Source organism: Micromesistius poutassou (assembly GCF_964030765.1).
Source record: "Micromesistius poutassou genome assembly, chromosome: 11".
NCBI lineage: Eukaryota > Metazoa > Chordata > Actinopteri > Gadiformes > Gadidae > Micromesistius > Micromesistius poutassou.
Window position 1 is genome coordinate 7,339,265 of NC_140281.1, and position 26,357 is coordinate 7,365,621.

Sequence of the window (26,357 nt, forward strand, 5' to 3'; positions counted from 1 at the left end):
TCGTACTAATTGGCAATACAATAGCTTATCTGCAGCTCATTGTGTGATGTGTTTATTATGATCCGTGCTGTCCGGTCGGTCCACATTGATCTGGATCTGTTGAAGGCTTCCGCTAGTTCTGCAGTAAACCGCCTGGTTTCATCTCTCTCATGGTCTCACCTCATGGTTTCATCTCTCTCATGGCTTCTCCTCACTTCATGGGTTCATCTCATTGTTCACCTCATGGTTTCATCTCTCTCATGGTTTTTCCTCCTGGTCGCACTTCATGGTTTCATCTCTCTCATGCTTACACTTCATGGTTTAATCTCATGGATTCCCATCATGGGAATTCGTTCAGCGCGGCGGGTTTTCTTGTCCCGGGCGGGCCGCCGTCGTCATGGGCGATCACGTGTCCAAGTTGAAGCTGCTGTCGGCGACTGATGGCGACATGGAGGAACGTTACTTCCTGAACCGCTGTCCCGACTGGGCCCCCCCGGGGGTCGCGACCTCCGACCCTGAGGCCGACGGGGGGTCCAGAGAGCCGCTGGACGCCGACGGAGAGGTAAGAATGATCATTAAAACAATTAATAATAATAATTATTAATTATTATTATTTTAACATGCTGCTGCTAAAGCTGCCAAACAGAGCTAACATGCTATAGCTAACCGATAGAGCTAACATGCTATAGCTAACCAACAGAGCTAACATGCTGTAGCCAACCAACAGAGCTAACATGCTGCTGTTATATCTAAACGTCAGAGCTAACATGTTATATCTACCCAACAGAGCTAACATACTATAGCTAAACCACAGAGCTAACATGCTATAGCTACCCAACAGAGCTAACATGCTATAGATAACCAACAGATCTAACATGCTATAGCTAACCCACAGAGCTAACATGCTTTAGCTTACCAACAGATCTAACATGCTATAGCTAACCCACAGAGCTAACATGCTATAGCTACCCAACAGAGCTAACATGCTATAGATAACCAACAGAGCTAACATACTGCTGTTATGTCTAACCATCAGAGCTAACATGCTATAGCTACCCAACAGAGCTAACATGCTGTAGCCAACCAACAGAGCTAACATGCTGTTGTTATATCTAAACGTCAGAGCTAACATGCTATATCTACCCAACAGAGCTAACATGCTATAGCTAACCCACAGAGCTAACATGCTGCTGTTATGTCTAACCATCAGAGCTAACATGCTATAGCTACCCAACAGAGCTAACATGCTATAGCTAACCAACAGAGCTAACATGCTGCTGTTGTATTTAACCAACAGAGCTAACATGCTATGGCTAACCAACAGTGCTAACATGCTATAGCCAACCAACAGAGCTAACCTGCTGCTGCTATATCTAACCAACAGAGCTAACATGCTATAGCTAAGCAACAGAGCTAGCATGCTGCTGATACAACTAACCAACGGAGCTAACATGCTGCTTCTATATCTCACCAACAGAGCTAACATGCTATAGCTAACCGATAGAGCTAACATACTATAGCTAGGGTTAGGGTTAAGCTACGGCCTGATCAGAATAAAAGTTGAATGGTTTAAACCCGATGTGCAGGTCAGCGCTGCGTTCCAGAAAAAGGTGCACAACAAGATGACGGATCTGCTGGAGCAGATGGAGGAGGGCCTGAAGACCGCAGACCCCCATGACTGCTCCACCTACACTGGATGGACAGGTGAGGCTCACCGCCTGCTCATCAACACCTATTTGAAGCAATGTCACAGCTACACACCACCTAGGGACTTTTACTGGCCTCCTCCCCTGCAGTAGGATCCTTCAAATGGCTCTTCTTATCTGTATCTATTCTCACCACAGGTATTGCCCTGCTCTATCTGCAGTTGCATCAGGTGTCTGGTGAGGCCCCCCACCTGCAGAGGGCGCTAGACTATGTGAAAAGGAGCCTGAGAAACCTCAATGGCCGCAAGGTGACCTTCCTGTGTGGTGACGCCGGACCCCTGGCGGTGGGGGCGGTGGTCTACCACCGGCTGAGCCACACAGAGGACAGCAAGCAGTGCATCACCAAGTAGGTGGCAGAGCACTGTACTGGACATAGCTCCTAAATCAGTACCGGAGCATCGCTCCTAAATCAGTACCGGAGCATCGCTCCTAATCAGTAGTTGGTGCTCAGGAAGCCTGGGGCATCGCCAGCATTAGAGTTGTTGGTTAAAATCCTCAACAGAATTATGTCGATGTTGTCCATAAAGGTCTACACTTTTAGAGAAGGGCTTCCTGTGTGGATTGAAAGCTGCACCATTGTGAAATCATTGGTGTGTGTGTGTGTGTGTGTGTGTGTGTGTGTGTGTGTGTGTGTGTGTGTGTGTGTGTGTGTGTGTGTGTGTGTGTGTGTGTGTGTGTGTGTGTGTGTGTGTGTGTGTGTCAGACTGCTCCTCCTGCAGCCAGCGGTGGTGGGTGACTCGGAGCTCCCTGACGAGCTGCTGTACGGCCGCGTGGGGTACCTCTACGCCCTGCTCTACATCAACAAGGAGCTGGGGGCCGGCACGGTGGACGAGGGCTCCATCAGCGAGGTGACGTCTGCACACACACACACGGGGATCTAGTGGTCGCCCACGGTGATCTGGTGGTCACCACGGTGACCAAGTGGTCACCACAGCAGAGTGTGTCCGCTGGTTTGGTCTGGTGGCAGCAAGCGGTGACTAAAGCGCCACATAGAGCCATCATAGACCATACGTGTTAAACCCGGTTCTTAACCCTCCCCCCACCCGGTCCTCCATCAGGTGGTGTCGGCCATCTTGAACTCGGGGCAGAAGCTGTCAGTGCAGCAGAAGAAGGCGGAGCGATGCCCCCTGCTGTACGAGTGGCACGGCAAACAGTATGTGGGCGCGGCCCACGGGCTGGCCGGCATCTTCTACATGCTCCTTCAGGTCAGAACCTTTCACAGCTCTGAGTGTCTCCTCCTGGTATCACCACCTTCGGTCGTGCACCATGTGATGTGTTTACATGTGTATCTCTGTAATGCATCACAAGGGGGGGGGGTGGGGGGGTGGGGGTGTTAATGGAGATGATGTAGCTACCGTGCTGATGTAGTTACTAGTTACCGTGCTCGCTAGATACCAAGCTTGCTAGTTAACTTGCTCGCTAGGTATCGTGCCATGCTAGGTACACACTCGCTAGGTACAACGCTCGCCAGGAAACATGCCGTGCTAAGTACACGCTCGCTAGGTACCACATTCACTAGTTACCACATTCACTAGTTACCATGCTGGCTAGGTACCACACTAGCTAGGTACCATGCCACGCTGAGTCCTCGCTCACTAGGTATTGCGTTGCGGAACATTCTGAACATTCTGTAGACCGGGCTGAGTAGAACAAGGACAGAAATAATTAATGCTGCAAGCAGCATTTTACGGGTGCCAAGCCTAAATCTGACCAATAAGACCCTGACAGACCATTAAGACCCTGACGCAGACCATGAAAACCCTGATGAAGACCATTAAGACCTTTTTTGTTTGGATATGCTTGACAACGCTGGAATAGCTTTAGCTTGGATCTGGTGATGGGCGAACAAACTTTCATGACCGTACGTCAAAAGGCTGAGGAGTTATGAGTGTTTCAAATTTTCAATTGATTGCTTTAGCGCCCCCTATCGTCCTATTTTGATGAACTTTAGCCTGGTTTACCTTGACCAATGCTTCTTTAAGTACACCAAGTTTGGTGAAGATTGACTCAAGTTAACCACGCCTTTAGTCACCTAACATTTATTGGGCTAATTTGGAAGTCCAGCCGCCATTTTGTTACAGGTTCTGGGTTTGCTTGGAACATTTGCTCAACATGAGGAGATACAAATGTCTACAGGATTTCATCACTGTAGATGAAAGCGGTCAGAAAATATGTCTGTCCAAAGTCTGCATTTTCAGTTATTTGATATAGCTCGCCCTATCGCCCGATCTGGGAACAATTTGGAGAGGTTGCATTTTCAGTTAATTGTTATACCACTCCCTATAGCCCGTTACAATTTAGAGAGGTTCATCTTGACCAATTTTGACTATACCAAGTTTGATAATGATTGGGTTAATTTAACCCCGCCCTTTGGCATAAAGTTAAATTTGGACGAATTTGAGCCTCTGGCGATCATGTTGTTTTGTCAATCAACTTCATCTTACTTGAGCAGTTGGAACTTTGGTCACCAATAAGTTGGTCCCGCTCAAATCAAACATTCCGTCTATGAACTGTGGTGATTTTAGTCAGTGGCCACGCCCATCTCAATGCCACGCCCTAATTGATTTTTTTTTTTACTTTATCTTGTTTAGAATTTGATTCTGAACAACATTTGTATTGGACTCAAGATCATAGGAGTCCATTTTGATGTTGATATAAGCATTTAAGTCTTTACGCGTTTTAAACCACACCCTTTTTAGAAGTCAATGGCTCCTGGGTGCTTTAATCTCTAATGTACAGACTTCGCTATATGTCAGATTGAAGACATTGGTCCATAGATTATATGTGCTAAAGGATTTTTGTCAAAAAACCTGGGATGGCTGTAAATCTTTTCAAATAAAGTCATAGGTTCTTGAGGCAGATTTGTTCACCATGAGGATATGCATGTATGAACAAAGTTTCATTACTGTAAGTCAAAAGGGTCATGAGATATGCTTGTTCAAAGTTAGCATTTTTGCTATAGCGCCACCTTTGGGCTAATCAGTGTAATATTTGCTCTCTGTTAATATTTAGTCAGCCTCTACAGCTGTAGTAAGTTACATAAAAAGCGTGCAAGCGGTTTAGGCTGTGTAAGTCAAACGTGGCGGAATAATAATAATAAAACTAACGATTACAATAGGTTGCCTTCGCACTTTGTGCTTGGCACCCTAATAATAAAACTAACAATTACAATAGGTTGCCTTCGCATTTTGTGCTTGGCACCCTAATGATTTGGTCTTACTGTTTCCAAGGAAACAAGCTGCAGATTTGTTAGATGTCTGGACTCCCAAGAACACCCAATGTCCCTGTGTTTAGTCACACTTCTATTGGCATCCACAGCAGATAGTTCACTGGTAAATAACTCTGGAGCTTTAACAAACTCTACATGTAACGCCAGACGCATCAATAAGACTCTCCGGCCAGAGAGGTTTCTTCACAACACTGTCCTTTTCAAGCTTTGTATTTTGTAGACAGAATTCATATGTATATATTAACATACTGTATATATAGATATATCTATATCTTAGACAACAATCCCTTCATATACCACCAGCAGCCACATTGAGGCAAGGAGTGACCGAAAAAAAATGGATGAGATAAAAATGTATTTGGATTAAATCGGTATATACGTATTTCATGGAACATTTGGAAAACCTGTGTCACAGCCAGGGGCACGGGTCCCGGCGGACGTCCTGTCGGGCTTGATCCGGCCCAGCGTCGACTACCTCCGCCACAAGAGGTTCCGCTCGGGCAACTACCCGTCGTCGCTTAGCAACGAGAGCGACCGCCTGGTCCACTGGTGCCACGGAGCGCCTGGCGTCGTGCCAATGCTGCTCATGGCCTACCAGGTGGGAGACGATGGTATTTACACCAGTGGATGCAGTCCAAGCTCCTCAAAGGTCTAAGTGACCTTGGGTACCTTGAAAGTTGCTATATAAATTACATTTAAAAATATATATAAAGTTATTATTATTATTGGACCTTTGAGGAGTGAGGGCTTCTTGCTCCAGGATGTTGGAGGTCTGCTGCCTCGTGACAAACCCCTCCCCGTGTCCGTCTCTTCTTCAGGTGTTTAAGGAGGACAAGTACCTGAAGGAGGCGGTGGACTGCGGCGAGGTGATCTGGCAGCGCGGGCTGCTGAGGAAGGGCTACGGGATCTGCCACGGCACGGCAGGGAACGGCTACGCCTTCCTGTCTCTGTACCGCACCACCCGGGAGAAGAAGTACCTCTACAGGGCCTGCAAGGTGACCTCCCAGCCTCTAGTTCCTCTGCCACTCTTTCTCTTGTGTTGTGGGGTCCAGCCTCTAGTTCCTCTGCCTCTCTTTCTCTTGTGTTGTGGGGTCCAGCCTCTAGTTCCTCTGCCTCTCTTTCTCTTGTGTTGTGGGGTCCAGCCTCTAGTTCCTCTGCCTCTCTTTCTCTTGTGTTGTGGGGTCCAGCCTCTAGTTCCTCTGCCTCTCTTTCTCTTGTGTTGTGGGGTCCAGCCTCTAGTTCCTCTGCCTCTCTTTCTCTTGTGTTGTGGGGTCCAGCCTCTAGTTCCTCTGCCTCTCTTTCTCTTGTGTTGTGGGGTCCAGCCTCTAGTTCCTCTGCCTCTCTTTCTCTTGTGTTGTGGGGTCCAGCCTCTAGTTCCTCTGCCTCTCTTTCTCTTGTGTTGTGGGGTCCAGCCTCTAGTTCCTCTGCCTCTCTTTCGCTTGTGTTGGTTTCAATTAATTAGGGGATTTTAATATTGCTTCTGCATATAATCATGCGTCCAAGTCCAATGAGTCCAATGCATAGGACCACTTATAACACGATACTAGTTTAACTTATCTTGACCACATACCCTTCTATCGTACTGTTTGTCATTCTCCCTCCAGTTTGCTGAGTGGTGTTTAGACTACGGAACCCACGGCTGTCGCATCCCTGACCGGCCCTACTCTCTGTTTGAAGGTACCTCCACCAAGTCAATCAATACCTACACCAACACAGACCCTACGCTCTGTTTGAAGGTACCTCCACCAAGCCAATCAATACCTACACCCACACAGACCCTACTCTCTGTTTGAAGGTACCTCCACCAAGCCAATCAATACCTACACCCACACAGACCCTACTCTCTGTTTGAAGGTACCTCCACCAAGCCAATCAATACCTACACCCACACAGACCCTACTCTCTGTTTGAAGGTACCTCCACCCAGACAATGAATAACTACACCAGAGGTGGAAAAATAACTGAAAAAATCTACTCAAGTAAAAGTACAGTTACACCACTGCAGTGGCGGCTGGTGATAAAAATTGTTGGTGGGGCGCAGTAATAGAAAAAAAATAATTTGGTAACCCCGCATAAAGTCAAAATGTGACTTAAATGGCCAAAGGCCGGACAATCATAAGTCTCACGCAGGAGACAAACAAAAAAGACGAGAGGTGGCAAGGCTCCAGCCCAACCACCGATCCTTGTGTGAGAGAGAGAGAGAGCTTCCACCTGGATCTCGTCTGCCTAAATAGCCTACACCACCAGGTGTAGGCCATGATTGCCAATCAGCAGCTGGAAGCAGGTGAAAGTTAGAAAATAATCCATAACACATAATAATACTAGCAGGGAAGTGCTAAAGTGCATATACAAACTAAATAAAATAAAGAGGGTCCGTAACAGCGATCTATCTCTTCTTTGCTGTAGTTGTGTTGCGCGAATGTTGCTGAGGGAGGTAGTTTATTTGATTGATTCGCTGAATTGTCCAATCGTGTGGTGATAAAAAAAACAGAAAAGCCATACCATTGGCCTGGGACGCACACTGCTGCGACCCGAGGGCGATTTTTTTTGCGCCAATGAAAAGCCGTCTCTGCTTGATAGACAGCAAAAATTTTGCGAGCTTACGTTGACTTCAACTTGGCCGGCGCCCCTGCCCTGAAGGAGGGCTTTATTAAGAATGACCAATAATTAGCCTAGCCCAAATCATTGACGTTCAGACGTGTTTAAATGGTTGCTGGCAGTTGCAAGTACAGTCTATCACACAATTAAACGAGGATAAACGCTATGTATTTTTGTTGATTTATTTTGTATGTATAATAGTTAATTCAAAGTTGGCAGATATATTCGAGTGAATATTTCACGGAGGGGCGGCGCCCTAGCGCCCTCTATTGACCAGCCGCCACTGAAATCTTACCCAATTCCAAGTTCAAGTATTGTAGTTCAAATTTACTAGTACAAAGTACTCTTTTCAAAACCTACTCAGAGTACTAAATACTAGTTACTTTTTTACTGGTCATATTTAATGCCTCACCAATCATAACTGCAATGGGGGATCCGAAATCTCTAATCAGGGTTAACTTTGAACAATGATTTTGAGCAATTTTACATCCTGTCATAATATAACTGAATATATTGGTTATCAAGACTTAATTAGCTTTTTTCATACCCAACAAAACATACATTAAGGCCAAAACTTACTTCAGTAAAAGTAAAAGTACAGTTTTTAAAAACTACTTAAAAAATACAAAATACCAATAATATCTACTCAATACATTTACTTGAGTAAATGTAATTAGGTACTTTGCACCTCTGAACTACACACACAGACACTAGGGGTGTAACGATAAACCTATATGTATCGATACATCGATTCTAGAGGCCACGGTGCGGGTTGCATCGATTCAAATCACATATCGATTATTAAACCGTTTCGTTTTATTCTAATTGTAAAAAAAAAAGTATGATTTGATTTCTGAATACAACGTCAACCCCCGCGCGTCGGCAGCGCCGTGGCTCCGCCTCCTCCACACGGTAGACGAAATCAAACACACAGCAGACGAAATTAAACGCACACGGCAGACGAAATTAAACGCACACGGCAGACGAAATCAAACACACACGGCAGACGAAATCAAACGCACAGGGCAGAACATAGCCTTTCCGCAGCTCCACGAAGCGGGGAGCGCAGACATCCACTCGCCATTAGGACTTAAATCTTTCGGTGCCTCTATTTTGGTTTCTGGAAGAAAGAGGGGAACTTGGACAAAACACATGCTATATGTAAACGGTGTGTAGTCGAACTGAAATAGGCCCACACCGGTAACACAACCAACCTCGCCAATCACTTGCAACGAAAACACAGCAGAGCTGCCAACTCAGCTGTTTCACCGTGACTAAAAAGACGCGTCCGATCGCCCCCCTTCCTCCCCCGTCTACAATCCCGATCCCCCCCACAGCCAAGTTTGCACTGTCCATTTTCATTTCATGTTACAGCTTGTAACTTGAGTGGTTGCACTTTCAAGTGTTTCAAAAGCACATTCAGTTTTTATTTAAAAATAAGGTTATTTGTAATTAAGCAGAGCTTAATAAAATAATTACACTGTGAACCTCTATTTGGTTGTATGCATTTGTGACTTGATAAAAATGGCATCTTTTACTATTAGTGAAAAATATTGTTTCATATCGTTCATGTTACTGAATCGAATCGTACTGAAGCAACATTTTTGATATCGGCAAATATCGAATCGTTGCCTTAAGAATCGTAATCGTATCGAACCGTGGTGAAGCCAGAGGTTTACACCCCTAACAGACACTACTGTTTGAAGGTGTCTCCACCCAGAAAATGAATAACTAAACCCACACAGACACTACTGTTTGAAGGTGTCTCCACCCAGAAAATGAATAACTAAACCCACACAGACACTACTGTTTGAAGGTGTCTCCACCCAGAAAATGAATAACTAAACCCACACAGACACTACTGTTTGAAGGTGTCTCCACCCAGAAAATGAATAACTAAACCCACACAGACACTACTGTTTGGAGGTACCTCCACCCAGACAATGAATAACTACACCCACACAAACCCTACTCTCTGTTTGAAGGGAGTGAATGGCAGTAGAAAGGTGACAGAGTGCAGGTTTGAGTAAGTTGGAGTAACAAGCTCTCATCTAATGGTCTAGGTATGGCTGGAGCCATCCACTACCTGTCAGAAATGGCCATGCCGGGAGACTCCCGCTTCCCAGCCTTTGAACTTTGACCTGCCTTGACCCTGGGCCATCGGGGTGAGGTACTCTGAGTGACATCTTCCTGGGAGGACATTGGATGAAGGAGGCCACTGAATACTGGACTCTGTGTGGCCTCTCCTAGCGAGGATGTTGGAGGAAGAGCGGAGGTCCTGAGGAGCAGAACCGATGACTTTCATTTTCCGGTTGGGACGCGTCGTCTTTGTGATCAAAGAAATGTGTTCTAGTATTTTGTTTTGGTCCGTCTGTGTTTGGAAGATGGAAACCCTTTACTTTTGGACGGGAGTTCAGCACAGCTGTTTTAGGTCTCACAACAATACATATAAGAAACAGCTGTACATGAAAGGGGCAGAATATTTTTTAAAAAGCGCTTTGTTGCTCTTTCATGGCACATGTTGAAACCATATTGTGCTTAATAGCCCTGTAGTCTTCCCAAAAGTTCATTTTTTACTAATAGTAGTAGAATTATCGTTTAGTCTGGTGGTTCCGCCTGTGTTGAACGTGTTTTGCCAGACAGTGCTGCCCTGGCTGTCTGTTTGGTTGCCTTTATTAGCAGTCCAGTGTGTTTCTGATAGTTTGTCTCTAAAGCTTGCATGCTTCTTGCTCATCCATTTAGTGCTGTTAGCTCATAGTGTTGTTCTGCAATTCACAACACATTTTTCGTCATGTAAGGTAAAGAAGGGTTTTTCTGTTTGTACTTCAACAGTCTCTAACCCTAACCCTAGTAACTAACCCTAGTAAACCACATATTGGGGCTTGCTGTCATCTAGTCATGTTGTAATGCTGTCATGTTGCAGGTGTCTATGTAAAAACATTTAGCATTTAACTAAGTTGCCCAAAATGCATGATGGGTAATATTATGGATCAGCTTGAGAACAGACACTTCATAGCTGGGACATCAAGAGACAATAAGAAGAAAATAACAGAAGAAATTCATCTTTGAATCTTCGTGGTTGGAATCAAACTCCCAAACGGGTTTGAGGCCATTGCGACGGTAAGAACTACGGCTGTTGGCTCGTCTGTTACCAAGCGGTGCCTTGCCCCGCAATGCGTCCTCCTGCTGGCCCCAGGTCAGCTCCACCTGCTGGCCCCAGGTCAGCTCCACCTGCTGGCCCCAGGTCAGCTCCACCTGGACCAGAGGAGATTCCCTCACTGGGTTGAGTTTAAAATCCCTTTACGTGTTAAAAACAAACCTGGGATGTTTCTGACACCAAATACTGGTGGTCTTGTTGTGGTTTTCACAAGTTCTAGTAGCCGTGTGTCTGTGAGGCTCAGTGTCGCTGTCTGTCTGTCTGTGCATCTGTCTGTCTGTCACTATGTCTGTGTCTGTGTTTCTACAGGTTTCAGTCAAGCCAAAAATAAGCTGATAAAATTTTTCATTCCTGGAGTTTACTTTAATATCATGTTAAGTTTTTTTAATTTTAGATTGTGACGTTCGTCCATCTTATACAAAAGAGAATGGTTAGGCTTTAAGTTAATGAAAAAAACTATATTAAAACATGTTAAGAAATATCACTCCTCACAGCTGTGTATTGTGTATTTACATGCATCAATGATGGCAATCATGGCGTCAATATTAGAATATTAAATCCAAGAAAGGAAGGAAGTAAGTGTTCTGTGCTTCAGTCGAAGATACCACTAAAGTCACATGTTACAATCAACGTTAATCATATCAAACTGTCTCTGATTGGAGGACGGAGCTCTTCCCCTCAGTTTGTTTACAGATTCTGGATGTCACATCAACACTGGTAACCACGGTAATAACCCTGTCAAACAGGAACATCGTCCCAGGATCCGGTCTAAACTGGTCAACAGGCAACGGCTCATTCTGTTCGTCAGTCGGACAGACGAGCACGTCTGCTCACAAAGTTATCGTCCAATAGGAAAGAAGAGTTCATCAGAGAAGTGACTTTTATTTACATATTTCACAGATTGATAATGACGGTTCAGACTATTCTACCACCGGATCCCCCTGTTCCCCTTCTGGGTTAGGGTCAGAACTACAGTTCAGCAGAATCACTGCCTCCCCACGTTGAGTGTGAACTAACGTGCTCTGAAGAGTAGAAGTACTAATCTAGACAACATGAGGAAGACTATGTTACCAAAACAGCCTCCTACTGATTTATAAATTATCTTTTGCATAGTTACAGGATGAAACGTGTCCACAGTTGACAAAACTAACTCCAAATCCCAATCTTGGTGTAAGAGGGGATGTTTTAATTTCAACAGAAGGCCAATTAGAAAAGGATGACTTGATTATATGGACTCTCTAGTTGCCAGCGTTGGTGTTGTGTAAGTTAATGTTCACAAAGAGCCTGTGTTTTAAAGCAGAAGACGTAGGAAAGAAGGAGACATCAAAATGACGAAGCTACATCATGGAGCGACACAAACTACGGACTGGCTCATCTACGTTTAGCAGCACAAATGTTCAAAACACAACCTAAAGAATTATACATAAAGATCACCTGTCGATGTGGGCGACAGGCGACGAGTCTGGTACAAAGGTCCCGTTCATAGATTTACATTTCCAGGCCTGCCATCTAAAACGGGACAAATCTGTTATTTTCAAGCAGAAGGTCGAAGCACAGGCAAGCAAGGGAGTGCATATGTGTGAGACTGTGTAAAGCATGTCTAATCTGCCATTTCTCTTTGACCGGCCCTTTGTCTTACTGTGGCCAGAGGATTCAGATGTGTTCACTAATCTGACTCACTGTTTCTCCGGTGCTCTCTCTTGTTTTGGGTGCCCTTGTGCATGTGCTACATGCTGTGCTGCAGGAGAAGGACAGCCCCACATTGTTCACAAAACATCACAAACACAGATGCATGCCTGCGTCGCAAAGCCAGACCCCCCCCTCCCAGGTCAGAGGTCAACATGTCTAATGCCACTTGTTGAATTGTCGATGAGTCAGGCATCCTGGTGTATGTCAGCGCGTTCAGAGTCCAGGGCCATCGCTCCGTACGTCCTGCAGCCAGACACACACAGACGTTGTGTTGAAGCTCCACTCTGAGGTGGGGTGAGGGTGGTGGTCTCTTGTCCTCCAAACCCCACAGCGTCCCACTACTTCTTATCGGCGGCGTCGTGGAACAGCTGGTCGTACGATGGAGGGGGGTGGTTGCAGTAGGACGGTGGGGGAGGGTAGGAGCTCATCATGGGATGGGCAGAGCCTGGTTGTGCTGGATACACCGGAGTTGCCGTGGAAATGCCCGGGTCCCCCATCCTGCCGTTGACACCGAAACCTTGCAAGGTTCCTGGTTGCTGCAACACTGGAGCGGACAGAGAGACGAGTTAGGATATAAATAAGCTTTTAAAATTTATTTATTTTTCTCGTGTGTCTCTCTATCAAAGAGACTGGATGACAAGAGTTTTCACTCCGGAGCATCGGCCTCCACAGACCCCTCTGGCTTCCTTGGCGTAATGAGGAGTTAACCCTCGAGTCGTGTCACTGGTCAGCCGCATGGTCTCTGTGTGGGGAGGCGGAGCCCTGGCGTTACACAGAGTCAGAGCCCGTCTATACGCCCGTCTTCCACGCGTCTTCCTAGACATTCTCTGCCTGAGTGCAGCATGAGAGCCCCGTGAGGAGTAATAAGCCAGAGAAACCGCTAGTTAAGATTTGGAGGAATGATAAACAAAGATGGAATTGGTTTCAAAGCCGAACGCGACAGCTGCCGTGTGGGAGCACTTCGGGTTCAAACCCAATGACCGTGGTGAACCACTTAACCTGTGCAAGCCGGTATGTCTCATTTGTTGTAAAATGGTAGAAACTAAACGCGCCAATACAACAAACATGCATCTGCACCTAAAGCATAATCATCAGATGCAGTTTTCTCAGCTGCGAAAAAAAACAGATCATGGGACGTCTCCGTCTTCAGTCCACAATCACTGGGGCGCTTAGTCGACAAAGTACAAACAGGACAGTTCAAATGGTGCGCACTCACTGACAGTTGTAGTTCACTTCATGTAGTTTTATTTCAATTTTATTTATTGTTTTTGGTTGTTTTGTTTATTTATTTTGGATATTTAAAATGTCTGCCAGTTCCAGTGTTAAATATTCTTTAGAAATAACAGTTTATTGATCTTTGAAAGGTTGTACTTGCATTATTATGCCATTATCATTATATTAGTTGAAAATGGTCTCAAAACTGCAATATTATCGCTTATCGCAATAATTTCTGGGACAATTTATCGCCCAGCAAAATTTGTTATCGTGACAGGCCTAGTCGTGACCCTGCATGATTAGGGTTAGGGTCGTGACCCTGCATGGTTAGGGTAGTAACCCTGACGCTAAGGGCTAGGTTTATCATAACCATAGATATATATAGAACACTTGATGTCTCGTCCACGGTGCTGGCCAATGGAGTCGAACGGCCGCACTGGCGGCCATCTTGCCACAGTTAGCTCGCTCACCCATAACATTCAGTACGTTTACATGCACAGCTTAATCTGATTAAAGCCATAGCTCGACTATGCTCCTCAATTTGACAACTGAAATTGTCCGGTTATACATGGCGGTGAGTAAATCGATTCATTGGCCGAAGCGTGTCATTCCCCGGTATGATAGGTGGCGCTGTACCCATTTCAAGTAGCGGTAATAGAACCACCGGCTGACCTCTTTACGTCACCAGCAACAACAAACTCAGGCCGAATTCGAGAAAGATGTTTTCAGTAGACAGCTGTCAGTTCACTTTGGGTCCATATCATTTCTCCGACACTCCATTGTTCCGACCTCTCGGTCGTATGCCGACTCCTCCGGCTGCTCTGCCGGCGGAGGAGTGACCTCTCAGCCGCATACGACCGAGAGGAACAATGGAGCGTCGGAGAAATGATATGGACCCGAAGTGAACTGACAGCTGTCTGCTGAAAACATCGCTTTCTCCTCCATGTCGCGTTTCAATCTGGACTTCAGAGAGTCAAAGCCAAAGTTAATTTCCCCCAATTAGGAAAAATAGTCGCTAGACCACAGGGCTAGTAACTTTCGAAATTTACTAGCCCTGGTGTAAAGTTACTAGACCAAGCAAATCAATGTGTGCCGTAGGCACGCGCATCACGTTTTCACATCACACATTACAATTTTCAGAATAAAAATTTAAAAAGAAGCCATTTGGTGGACTTTCAGCTCAGAAAAGATAGAATTTCATCATGGACATTATTATTGTTATTTTTTGTGTGTGTTTTCAGATATTTTTGGCATGATTGTTTTATCAGTATAAACCACTATAAACCACACCACTGACGGAGCATGATGATGTAAACCTCTCTTGGACAGCATCTATAAGATTGATTGCAAACATTTATTCATTCATTCTTTATACAGTACATTTCAATGCTAGTGCTGATAATATTACTATTACTCACAGACGTGCGGTCAGGGGTGGCAGAGGAGGCAGAGCTAAGGGTGGTATAGGGCCAAGCCCTTGGATTTTCAAGGCCCTTCCCTACTAGAGCATGGAAACCTGACCAGAGCTGTCACATCAGCGCAATGAATAGAATAGAATAGAAACTTTAATTTCCACACAACAATGTTGGTATTTTTTGGCATTGAAAATTGAAAATTTAAAACAGCTCATTATGTAGAGTAGCCAATGGGGTCGGTCGTTTCACTTGATATAAAGGTTCGTTTTTGTGATTAAAATAAATTTAAAATAGGACGTGAGTGTGTGATAATTTGTTTATGTATGACAACGCAAATCGTGCATAAATTAGCCTAGTCTAGCCTAGTCTACCCTATGTGCGCAGCGCAGATGATGGGAGACATAGGTGGCATCAGGAGTTTATTAACCACGGAAAACAAAGGGCCGTCTACTTTGGAAGTATTTCTACTTAGTAGTCAAGGCGGATATGAACCTGAAACTTATTAACGTCGGTGCTACATGGATCAGTGGCAGGCAGCGCAGGACGTAGCCTAGCTGACTAAAACTTTGATGGATGGATTATGTAGGCTAAAGAGTTATTTCAAGGAAAAGGGCCTTTCGTCAATGGTAAGAGTTGATTTTCATATCAATAAACTGCTTTCGTGTTAACGTTTATTTTACTTCACTGTGGTCACTCGTGTTCATTTGTTTTGTCATTTAGAGACCTAGGTAGGCTACCAACAGAGCCTCGTGTGTTAATTTTTGGGATTTTTTCCTGTTAGCTTGGGCCTTTTGTGAGGGCCTTTGAATTCATTTCAGTTGGCTATATGATTGGGCTATGCATGCCTGTGTTTAAAGCGGCCAGCGATGGGACATAGGACTCGATCGACTACTCACGTTCAAAGACAAATTTCTTTGAAAATGTTTAGAACCTCAAGAATGGATTTGATGATTTAAGCTACTCTATTGGGTTTATATATTTGTGAATCTGACTGAAAATGTCAGTGCCTCACCAGCCACAAACCTCACCGCACTGCTGTTACAACATTTAACAGTGTAGACTACACGATTAGCATTCAGGCAAACTCATTAAAATATAGGCTACTCCTGTTTGACCTTCACTTCTAAAACTAAGATTATACAGTAAAAATTACGTGGCTTACCCATGAGATAGATCGCAAACTTTATTAAATGGTATCCTAGCAACACATGCATGAACCCTACGGGTTATCAGAAGGGACAAAAAACATTTGAATAAACAAATTATGAAAACACGTCTGCAGCGTGTGCTCAATAGGACCGATCTTATGCTGTGCAAGAGAGGTTTACAATAGCAAAAATAGGTTTGCGATGACAGCCGCAATGCTTGTAAAAGACGCTCAGTGCAAAGGGGTTGTAAAGTTGCCAGACACATGGGCTGGCAAGTGCATAGAGTTACTAGCCCGATAGTAAAGTTACTAGACCCGGGTGTGCGGGCATGTCGCCATTTCGAACCCTGTGAGTAACCCAATTTGATTTGAGTATAGCTCAACTAAGGTGTATACATGCATCTTAGTAATCCAATCATAGTTGGACTAAGCCAATAAATCGACTTTCTTGAGTGTCATGTAAACGCACTGAGTGTGTTGGTAGTGGTACATGTACTTTTTAAATAACCATAACTTGCTCAATTTTCAACCGATTTTCAAACGGTTTGGTTTGTTATATACTGCATACTTATGAATAATTATGTTATATTCTAAAAAAATTGAATAATCTAAAATAGGTACAAGATTTCCCTTTACAAATAGTAGCAGTTTGTAAGAAACCAAACCGTTTGAAAATCGGTTGAAAATTGAGCAAGTTATGGTTATTTAAAAAGTACATGTACCACTACCAACACAATGTTATAGGTGAGTGAGCTGACTGTGGTAAGATGGCCGCCAGTGCGGACGTTCTAGACTCCGCCGTAAGACGTCTAGTGTTCTATATATATCTATGGTCATAACCCTGACCCTAAGGGCTAGAGTTAGGGTCGTGACCCTGACCCTTAGTGAGTGTAACTGGTTGGTATCAGAGAAGCTCGTGGTTACCTGGCGTGGCAACGGCCTGCCTGGTAAAGGACACGTTGAAGGCGGGCTCGTCACTCAGCACTGACGGGTACATCCTCCGGCGGATGAAGAAGCCGGCGCCGCAGCAGAACAGGACCCCCATCATCAGCAGCAGCCTGGACCCAGAGAGACAGTTACCTCAGGGTGCCTGGAGCCCAGAGCGTTAGAGCTCTAATGGTCTTTATGCCTCATGGTTAACATGGGACAAAATCATAGACTATTAGAGCTCTGATAGTCTTTATGTCTCAGGGTTAATGTGGGACCCCGCCAGATAGTATTAGAGCTCTAATAGTCTTTATGTATAACATGGGACATCTTCACAGAGTATTAGAGCTCTAATAGTCTATGTATCATTGTTAATATGGGACATCACCATAGACTATTAGAGCTATAATGCTCTGTATGCCCCATGGTTAACATGAGACATCATCTCAGAGTATTAGAGCTCTAATAGTCTATGTATCATTGTTAATATGGGACATCACCATAGACTATTAGAGCTATAATGCTCTGTATGCCCCATGGTTAACAATGAGACATCATCTCAGAGTATTAGAGCTCTAATAGTCTATGTATCATTGTTAACATGAGACATCTCAGAGTATTAGAGCTCTAATAGTCTTCATGTCTCATGGTTAAAATGGGACATCGTCACAGAGTATTAGAGCGCTAATAGTCTTCATGTCTCATGGTTAACATGTCGCACAGAGTTATTGTGATTTAGTTGATAAATCCCCAGAAGGTGTTACCAGGACTCACCAGAAGTACCATAGTCTCTGGATGGAGAGAGCTCTCACACAGCAGCGGGTCCCACAGCAGTCCTCATAGGAACGACATCTGACACACACACACACACACACACACACACACACACACACTCTGGTGTTACAAAGGAAACTGGTCTTGTTGGTCAGAATATCTCGTCCATGGTAGTCATTATGGAGGCTCCTTATTATGGAGGCTCCTCATTGTGGAGGCTCCTCATACTTCTCCTCTACAGAGAATACTTCTCCACTACAGAGAGTATACTTCTCCTCTACAGAGACTACTTCTTCTCTACAGAGAGTACTTTACAGAGAGTACTTCTCCTCTACACAGAGTACTTCTCCTCTACAGAGAATACTTTACAGAGAGAGTACTTCTCCTCTACAGTGAGTACTTTAAAGAGAGAGTACTTCTCCTCTACAGAGAGTACTTCTCCTCTACAGAGAGTACTTCTCCACTACAGAGAGTACTTATCAACTACAGAGAGTTCTTCCTCAAGTGGTCAGAGAGATGGGAGGAGAGGTTTGTGTTGCTTTTGTTCTATATAACCATTATCCATAGCTCATGGTATTTCTTTCTAATGTCGCTCGGTGCTCATGTTGAGATCATGATGTTACATCAATGAGCTGCTGACCCAAGGGCTCCTTATGATTGGATTATAACAGAACAATCAGAGATTGTTTTACGGAGCCAAAATAGTAATTTTCTGCAGCTTATAGGCAATAATGTGGGTTGCAGTAACGGGAAAGTATTGGCCTTCCCAAATCCTTACATTGCTTTTATGGAGCAGTCAGCATTATCGGCAGTAAAGCCTGTATCAGCATTTCTGCAATATGTTGGTTCAACCGCTTCACTCTTCAGCCTCATCATTGGGCCTGTTGTGTTGATGCCCCACAACCGTATTAGTATTTAAATGTGTTTAAATAAAGGTACAGACATAAACATGAATATACATACAAGTCATTCAGTATAAAATTTGAAATGGTAAATGATCAATTCCAGTGAGGTTAATGTCCCTTACACAATAGGTAACTAACCAAGTGATTCAAGTCATAATAACTCATATTTTAAGTGATGTGTGTCGATCAAAGTATATTTATATGATTTTAACCGTAATGAGGGCCATACTGGTGTAATGGGGGCCATACTGGTGTAATGAGGGCCATACTGGTGTAATGAGGGCCATACTGGTGTAATGAGGGCCATACTGGTGTAATGAGGGCCATACTGGTGTAATGAGGTCCATAATGGTGTAATGAGGGCCATACTGGTGTAATAAGGACCGTACTGGTGTAATGAGGGCCATACTGGTGTAATAAGGACCGTACTGGTGTAATGAGGGCCGTACTGTAATGAAGACCATACTGGTGTAATGAAGTCCATACTGGTCTCATGGGGACCATACTAGTGTAATGAGGGCCATACTGGTGTAATGAGGGCCATACTGGTGTAATGAAGGACCGTACTGGTGTAATGAAGGACCATAGTGTTGTAATGCTGGAAATATAAACACAGAAGTGAATAATATGATCTGCAGGAATGTCCAGACCGCAAGTTGTTGTAATGAGTTCATGCAGGCATAAGAGGATGATATGTTGCTCAGTAAACTTCAATCCATTATAAAGATCAAAGCTAGACCTAGAAAGACTGGAAGACTGTAGGAAAGACTCGGTACATACATGAAGTAGATGGGGTATCCACCTTCAAAATACCAGCAGTACTTCTTTCCCTCCACACACTGGACACAAAGAGAAGAAGAAGAAGGAGAGGGTTCACTGACAGAACACAGGAGGACCTGGGATCAGTAGCAGATCTATGGTTAAATCAGAACACAGAGAGGACCTGAGACCAGGAGCAGATCTACTTTACATCAGAAGACAGGAGGACCTGAGACCAGTAGCAGTTCTACGTTGACATCAGAACATAGGAGGACCTGAGACCAGTAGCAGATCCATGGTTACGTTGGGATGTGACGGGATCCTAATCAAGCAGTAGGCCTACAACCCCTCAACCAAGCATCAGCATACAGGTAACGATTCTATGTGAAAGACACTCATGCTCTTCAGCTGAACTCTGTTAGTAAACATGAACTTTGCAGCAGTTGTCTTTATGTGCCAACACCACATATATATATATTATATATATAATGTGTATAATAACCCTGTGTTGGGACGTGCCAAAGCCCTTCTCTCTACTCTACACAAGGGCTCAGCAGTTCTTCAGTCTCAACACCAACCATAGGGAAGAAATACACAGCAGAAAACGGACACAGTCAGCAGCCAATCAGCATGTCTCGCCAGGGAAGCCATTCTAGATATGAAGTGTGAAGAACAGAACAGCACAGCCTTTATGCCATCTACCTATATATATATATATATATATATATATATATATATATATATATAGATTTGTGGTTAATGTCACACTGATAAAATAATGGGACTTAAATACATTGTGTGGTACTCTGGAAAATATGTGTGAAACATTATCCGTGATTAGGAGGCAGAAAGGGGGAATATTGAACATCAAACTTGTGTGTGTCGCCGTCCCTCTGAAACAAACCAAATGTATGAAATGTGCCTAAAACTATCAATCTGATTGTATGGTAGGCATAATATAAAACTAATCGTCAATAAAAGTGTGAGTGTTGTTGTGTCATCGACTCAAGGCAAGCGTGTCATCGTTTAAAGACACACATTCAAGAGGGAAAGCCGGTTATAATGGAGATGAAAATCCTGGGATACAGCATTTGTATTAGCTTAGTATTTGTAATAGCTTAGTATTTGTATTAGCTTAGTATTTGTAATAGCTTAGTATTTGTATTAGCTTAGTATTTGTATTATCTTAGTATTCATAGTGGTGTGCAGGTCATGTCACAAGATTAACGTTTGAATTGAACATTTAACTCAAATATTAATAATGTGATATCTTATCTCAGCTTATTGTGAACTCTTTTCTCCATACAAAAACTGCAACACAACAACAAAGCTTGTATTACATATATTATGTGTTACATTATATACTCTATTATATATGCTATACTAGAATGTAGTTTTCCTGTCTATGAGTGTTTTGACATAACGTGGTTCCACAGAGCATCACATACAGCAGGGCTACTTGTTAAAGCCCCTTGTTTCATACAAGAAGCTGTTTAGCTCAGCAGAAAGAGAGGAGAGGGCCTCTGAAGGCAGTGAGTCACATCTCAGAGACTGCGCTTGCGTGGGTGTGTCCCATAAGGGGTATGTATGGCCAGCAGATCACCTTCAACACCCTGCAGCACCAGACACAACCTGATCAACTGGAACTGGTTCCCTTCCCCATGCAGAGATATAGCAGAATAATTTTGTTGATAATGCAAAACGATGACACCCTTTGTGTGAATAATGCGTGTCCCTGCATCAGCTAAGCTGTATGTAAGGTTCTACTGCATGGGATGAAGAAGTGAACTAATGTATACATATACATATATTATATACATGACGGATCATTTTAATCATTTGTCAGGTTTGTTAGGTTCTGTGGTTCACTTGGTAATTAAACACACAATGTTTTCCTAAAAGTATGTTATGTTCTCTTAAAAGTTAAAAACATACAATAACACACTACATTTACAATGCCCTATGACAAATAGTTGTCTAGCTTAAGTAAAGGATATCTACTGCAATATACACCGACCAACAACAAAAACATAATAAATAATAAAATATATTAGGTTTTTTTATGTTATATATATAAAATGTCTTACAAGAAACTAAGACTATTGGATATTGAGCAGGGGGAAATTTTACTACATAGTTCAATAACCTGAATAACTTATTCAATAACTTCCGTCAAATGAAAGGAAATCGGTAATCTATTTGGTAAAATCTTTTGAACCCAGAATTCCTAACTAACAACCAGACCCTGACATAAGGAAGATTAAACCTCTGGACCCACCCAGCACTTTAACTCTCTGAATTAAAGCAGCATTCACATGCAGCGTGAGACCAATGTCCATATAAGGCTGTGGAAGAACACCACGCTCTCACCAGCAGGCTGCTGGTCCTGGTACAACTCCCGATCAGCTTCAAGTAGGTCTACTCCAGAGCAGCTTCAAGAAGGTCTACTCCAGAGCAGCTTCATGAAGGTCTACTCCAGAGCAGCCCTGATGATGAGCAGCTTCATGAAGGTTTACTCCAGAGCAGCCCTGCATGTAGCTGGTCCACAGTGAAGTGACACTTTTATGATCAAAGCTAAATTTAAGCTACAGAGCAATGTTCTGTCTCTATCAATAGGAACAGGTTATTTATCAGTGACTTATTCTTTAGCTTAATTGTGTGAATTAGTTTCTCTATACCAGTAGTAAAAATAATACAACTATGTTTAAGTTCTAAATAAAAGTAGTTCTAGCATTGATCATGTCGTTACTTGAATAAGTTGGTAAGGTCTTGTTTAGTACTAGTATTGACCATTGTTTGCTAGTATCAGTTAGTTAATGTTTAGTACCTGTATCGGTTGGTTAGTTCATGTTTAAAACTTGTATCAGTTGGTAAGTTCATGTTTAGTACTAGCATTGGTCATTGTTTACTAGTATCAGTTAGTTAGTTCATGTTTAGTACATGTATCAGTTGGTCAGTTCATGTTTAGTACACGTATCGGTTGGGTAGTTCAGGTTTAATACATGTATCAGTTAGTTTATGTTTAGTACATGTATCAGATGGGTGGTTCAGGTTTAGTACATGTATGAGTTGGGTAGTTCATGTTTAGTACATGTATCGGTTGGGTAGTTCATGTTTAGTACATATGAGTTGGGTAGTTCATGTTTAGTACATATGAGTTGGGTAGTTCATGTTTAGTACATGTATCAGATGGGTAGTTCAGGTTTAGTACATAAATGAATTGGGTAGTTCATGTTTAGTACATGTATCGGTTGGGTAGTACATGTTTAGTACATGTATCAGTTGGTTAGTTTATGTTTAGTGCTTGCATGGGTTAGTTAGTTTATGTTTAGTGCTTGTTGGGTAGTTAGTGTGAACATAGATCATTTGTTTAATTTCCAGTAAATAAAGGTTATAATAAAGGTTTACGGACACATATAGATTACTAGGCATGCTAACAGAGACGCTGGTGTGTTGATGGTCTCCTGGTCAGTGATGTAGGCACTGGTTCAAGTCAACAGAGGATGATTAAGGTTAGGCTGTATGGAACCAAGGTAGCATCATACACAGAACAAAGTAAGAACATCTGGCATAGAGATCCAGAGATGTACAGTGTTGATTCAGAAGGAAGGTTGTCTAGGCCTATAGCTTCCCATGAAACTCAACTATGCAGTGCTATTGGTATAGAGCTCATCACCATGTGACTCAGGTGAGCATCCAGTCCCCTGTTGGGGGTTTACAGACAAAGGATCGCAGATTCTCAGAAAACAACATTACCAGAAGGTTACCGAATGGTCACCAGAGGAGCTCCCATCAGAAGAGCTCCCATCAGAAGAACTCCCATCAGCAGGTGAACCATGGTGTTACTAGGAGGTGAACCCTCCATTATATTAAACCCATGCTCACCTCCAGGAGCAGCGAGCACGTCAGTGCCATGCCGGGCAGGAGAGACCTCATGTCTCTGTTGTGGATGGAGTCTGTCCTCCACTCCAAAGACCTGAGGCTAGGGGGACAGCAGAGTCCTGGTCCTGTCCCTGGAGCAGGGCAGCAGAGTCCTTGTCCTGGTCCTGGGGGGACAGCAGAGTCCTGGTCCTGAAGCTGGGAGGACAGCAGAGTACTGGTCCTGAAGCTGAGGGGACGGCAGAGTCCTGGTCCTGGTCCTGGGGGGACAGCAGAGTTCTGGTCCTGGGGGACAGCAGAGTTCTGGTCCTGGGGGACAGCAGAGTCCTGGTCCTGAAGCTGGGGAGCAGAGTCCTGGTCCTGAGGGAACAGAGTCCTGGTCCTGGTCCTAGAGCTGGGGGAACAGCAGAGTCCTGGTCCTGGTCCTGGGGGAACAGAATCCTGGTCCTAGGTCGACGACATCACAGCACGAGACAGGCGGCTCGAGGCCAGATCAAAGACCCAGGCGGCGCGCACCGCACGAGCGTTCCTCCGCGCGGTCCTTTTCAACGGTCCGCTCCGCGCGCTGACGACCATGAGCCGGATCATTCAGGTTAATATATAACATAATACATCATATATATATATATACATATTATATAATTATACAATTATATAATGATGTAATAATATAATGTCTTCTAGAAACGACCTGCTCCGCCGTATTAAATAAGGCTCGTGGTGGGTGTTTTCCCGCCCCTCCCCCAGCCGCTCGCCCTCTCGCGCGACCGAGGAGATGTGCGCGCGCATTCAGGACCTAAAGGGAGGATGGAGATGAGATGAGATGACCTCAATAAATATCCACGTTATGCAGCTCACTAGATGAACGAATATCTAATTACATTATAAATATGTCAGTATAGATGTTCGTACTCTTTGTTTTAAGTTGAAACAATCATATGTGACTAAATTAATTTATTGTATTTTAAACTATTCATCACTTCCGTCCATTGTTTGAAATAATTAAAGAATGTGCACACGCGTCATCTTAGACCAAAATCTAAAGTGGTTTGGGGGATGTACTATTGGCTATGCGATAAACACACTAAATCAACCCGATGAATAGGACACAGAAGCATGTTAAGTGAGTGTTTATTATATAAGTGTCAGATGTATGAAAAACAATATACTATTACTACAATCTATATATACATCTATAGATATACATACTCAGGAGGAACTTCAAACAAACATTTTATATTTAAAAAAAAATACAAATTTTGGTCAAATAGATGCTGGTCATCAAAACATACCAAAACAAACAATATACTTTTACTACTATATATATATATATATATACATCCATAGATATTCATCTGTCCATCTGTCTGTATGTCTGTATATCTATATATATATATATATATATATATATATATATATATAGATATACAGCGTACGAGCGGCGAGCCAGGACACATCACCTAGACCCGTCTGGACCCGTCTGGACCTGTCCAGGACCTGTCTGGACCCGTCTGGACCCGTCTGGACCTGTCCAGGACCCGTCTGGACCTGTCTGGACCCGTCTGGACCTGTCTGGATGCCGTGGGCCTCAGCCAGTGAGGGACCAACGGGCCTCCCTGCAGGTCGCTGTTGGCTGGCTGGGCAGAGGAGAGTGGTACTCCCCCGGTTACCCCGACCCTGACCGACCTGACCTCATTCCCCTACCTGACGGACAGCGTGGCAATAATGAGCATACATGGTGAGACTAAGAAATACCCCACTACCCTCCTTCACCTAGACCATACACTCTCTATATAGAAATAGATGTAACTCTATATAGATATATACACTCTCTATATAGAGATAGATATATTTCTATCTCTATATAGCGATAGCTATATCTCTATATAGAGATATACACTCTATATAGAGATAGATGTATCTCTATATAGAGACAGACATATCTATATATATATATATATATATATATATATATATATTTCAAGTATGACTGACCAGAGCGCTGCAGGCTCTTACCCTGCGTTAGATTGGTTTGGGTTCCAGTGGTGGTGAGGGGCGTCTCCTTGGAGACCAAACGTACTGATGAGATTTTGGAAGAATAAGTAGGTCAGGTGAATTGTATTGTCCAGTATAACCTCTGCACAGACCAAGGTAGCTAGTTTATAGTATTGTATAATAGTAGCTGCCACGCTCTCTTCTGCCACAGGGTGGAAGCAATGGTCTACATTCCCCATTCTTAGTAACCATGAAATAGACTTAGGGCTTTGTATTTCACTCCTCTTGGCCTTCAATGCCGATCCAAAACCTCAAAGATGTTTCTTTCATCAAATCTTATATTCCATTCCTTTGTCGGAGTTCAAGGTTGGAAGGATTTTGTTTTGATTTTTATACTAGATCTATCTATAAAATACAGTTATATATAAATTACCTAGAAATTGTTTGAGTAGAGCAACTGATGCGTGCTACTCTGTGTGTTAGGATGGTCCACCATGTGTGTTAGGATGGTCCATGTGTGTTAGGATGGTCCAGCATGTGTGTTAGGGTGGTCCGTGTGTTAGGACGGTCCATATATGTTAGGATGGTCCATGTGTGTTAGGATGGTCCAGCATGTGTGTTAGGGTGGTCCGTGTGTTAGGACGGTCCATATATGTTAGGATGGTCCATGTGTGTTAGGGTGGTCCATGTGTGTTAGGGTGGTCCATGTGTGTTAGGGTGGTCCAGCATGTGTGTTAGGATGGTCCATGTGTGTTAGGGTGGTCCATGTGTGTTAGGGTGGTCCACCATGTGTGTTAGGGTGGTCCATGTGTGTTAGGGTGGTCCATGTGTGTTAGGGTGGTCCATGTGTCCTGACCTTGAGGTCCAGGGGAACCAGGAGCACTCCTTCCAGGATCTCCTCAGCCTCGTCCTCACTGAAGACCTTCTCTGGCCCCCACACACTGGGTGAAGACGGCACTGGCCCCCACACACTGGGTGAAGAA

The 26,357-nt window shown here is 43.8% G+C and overlaps 2 protein-coding genes across 2 annotated transcripts; one reads left to right on the forward strand and one right to left on the reverse strand.

Annotated features, from left to right (window-relative positions):
* The first annotated feature begins 367 nt into the window (after window positions 1-367).
* lancl2 (LanC lantibiotic synthetase component C-like 2 (bacterial)) lies at window positions 368-11,150 on the forward strand. The gene is made up of 9 exons (XM_084475388.1): window positions 368-541; window positions 1,566-1,683; window positions 1,824-2,031; window positions 2,389-2,533; window positions 2,744-2,890; window positions 5,330-5,512; window positions 5,733-5,909; window positions 6,519-6,591; window positions 9,576-11,150. The coding sequence occupies exons 1-9, from the start codon at window positions 377-379 to the stop codon at window positions 9,650-9,652; spliced, it is 1,293 nt and encodes a 430-aa protein (XP_084331514.1). The 5' UTR covers window positions 368-376; the 3' UTR covers window positions 9,653-11,150.
* A 1,546-nt stretch (window positions 11,151-12,696) lies between these two features.
* Window positions 12,697-23,436, reverse strand: vopp1b (VOPP1 WW domain binding protein b; the record flags this gene model as incomplete). Its single annotated transcript, XM_084475714.1, has 5 exons — window positions 12,697-12,902; window positions 17,060-17,193; window positions 17,837-17,914; window positions 19,522-19,580; window positions 23,386-23,436. The coding sequence occupies 5 exons, from the start codon at window positions 23,434-23,436 to the stop codon at window positions 12,697-12,699; spliced, it is 528 nt and encodes a 175-aa protein (XP_084331840.1).
* Between the last annotated feature and the right edge of the window lie 2,921 nt (window positions 23,437-26,357).

Bases quoted from the DNA above. Each gene is read 5' to 3' on its own strand.
- lancl2 (XM_084475388.1), top strand. From the start codon at position 377: ATGGGCGATCACGTGTCCAAGTTGAAGCTGCTGTCGGCGACTGATGGC. The intron at 1,684-1,823 runs GTGAGGCTCACC...TTCTCACCACAG, and splicing joins CACCTACACTGGATGGACAG to GTATTGCCCTGCTCTATCTG. The intron at 2,032-2,388 runs GTAGGTGGCAGA...TGTGTGTGTCAG, and splicing joins AGCAAGCAGTGCATCACCAA to ACTGCTCCTCCTGCAGCCAG.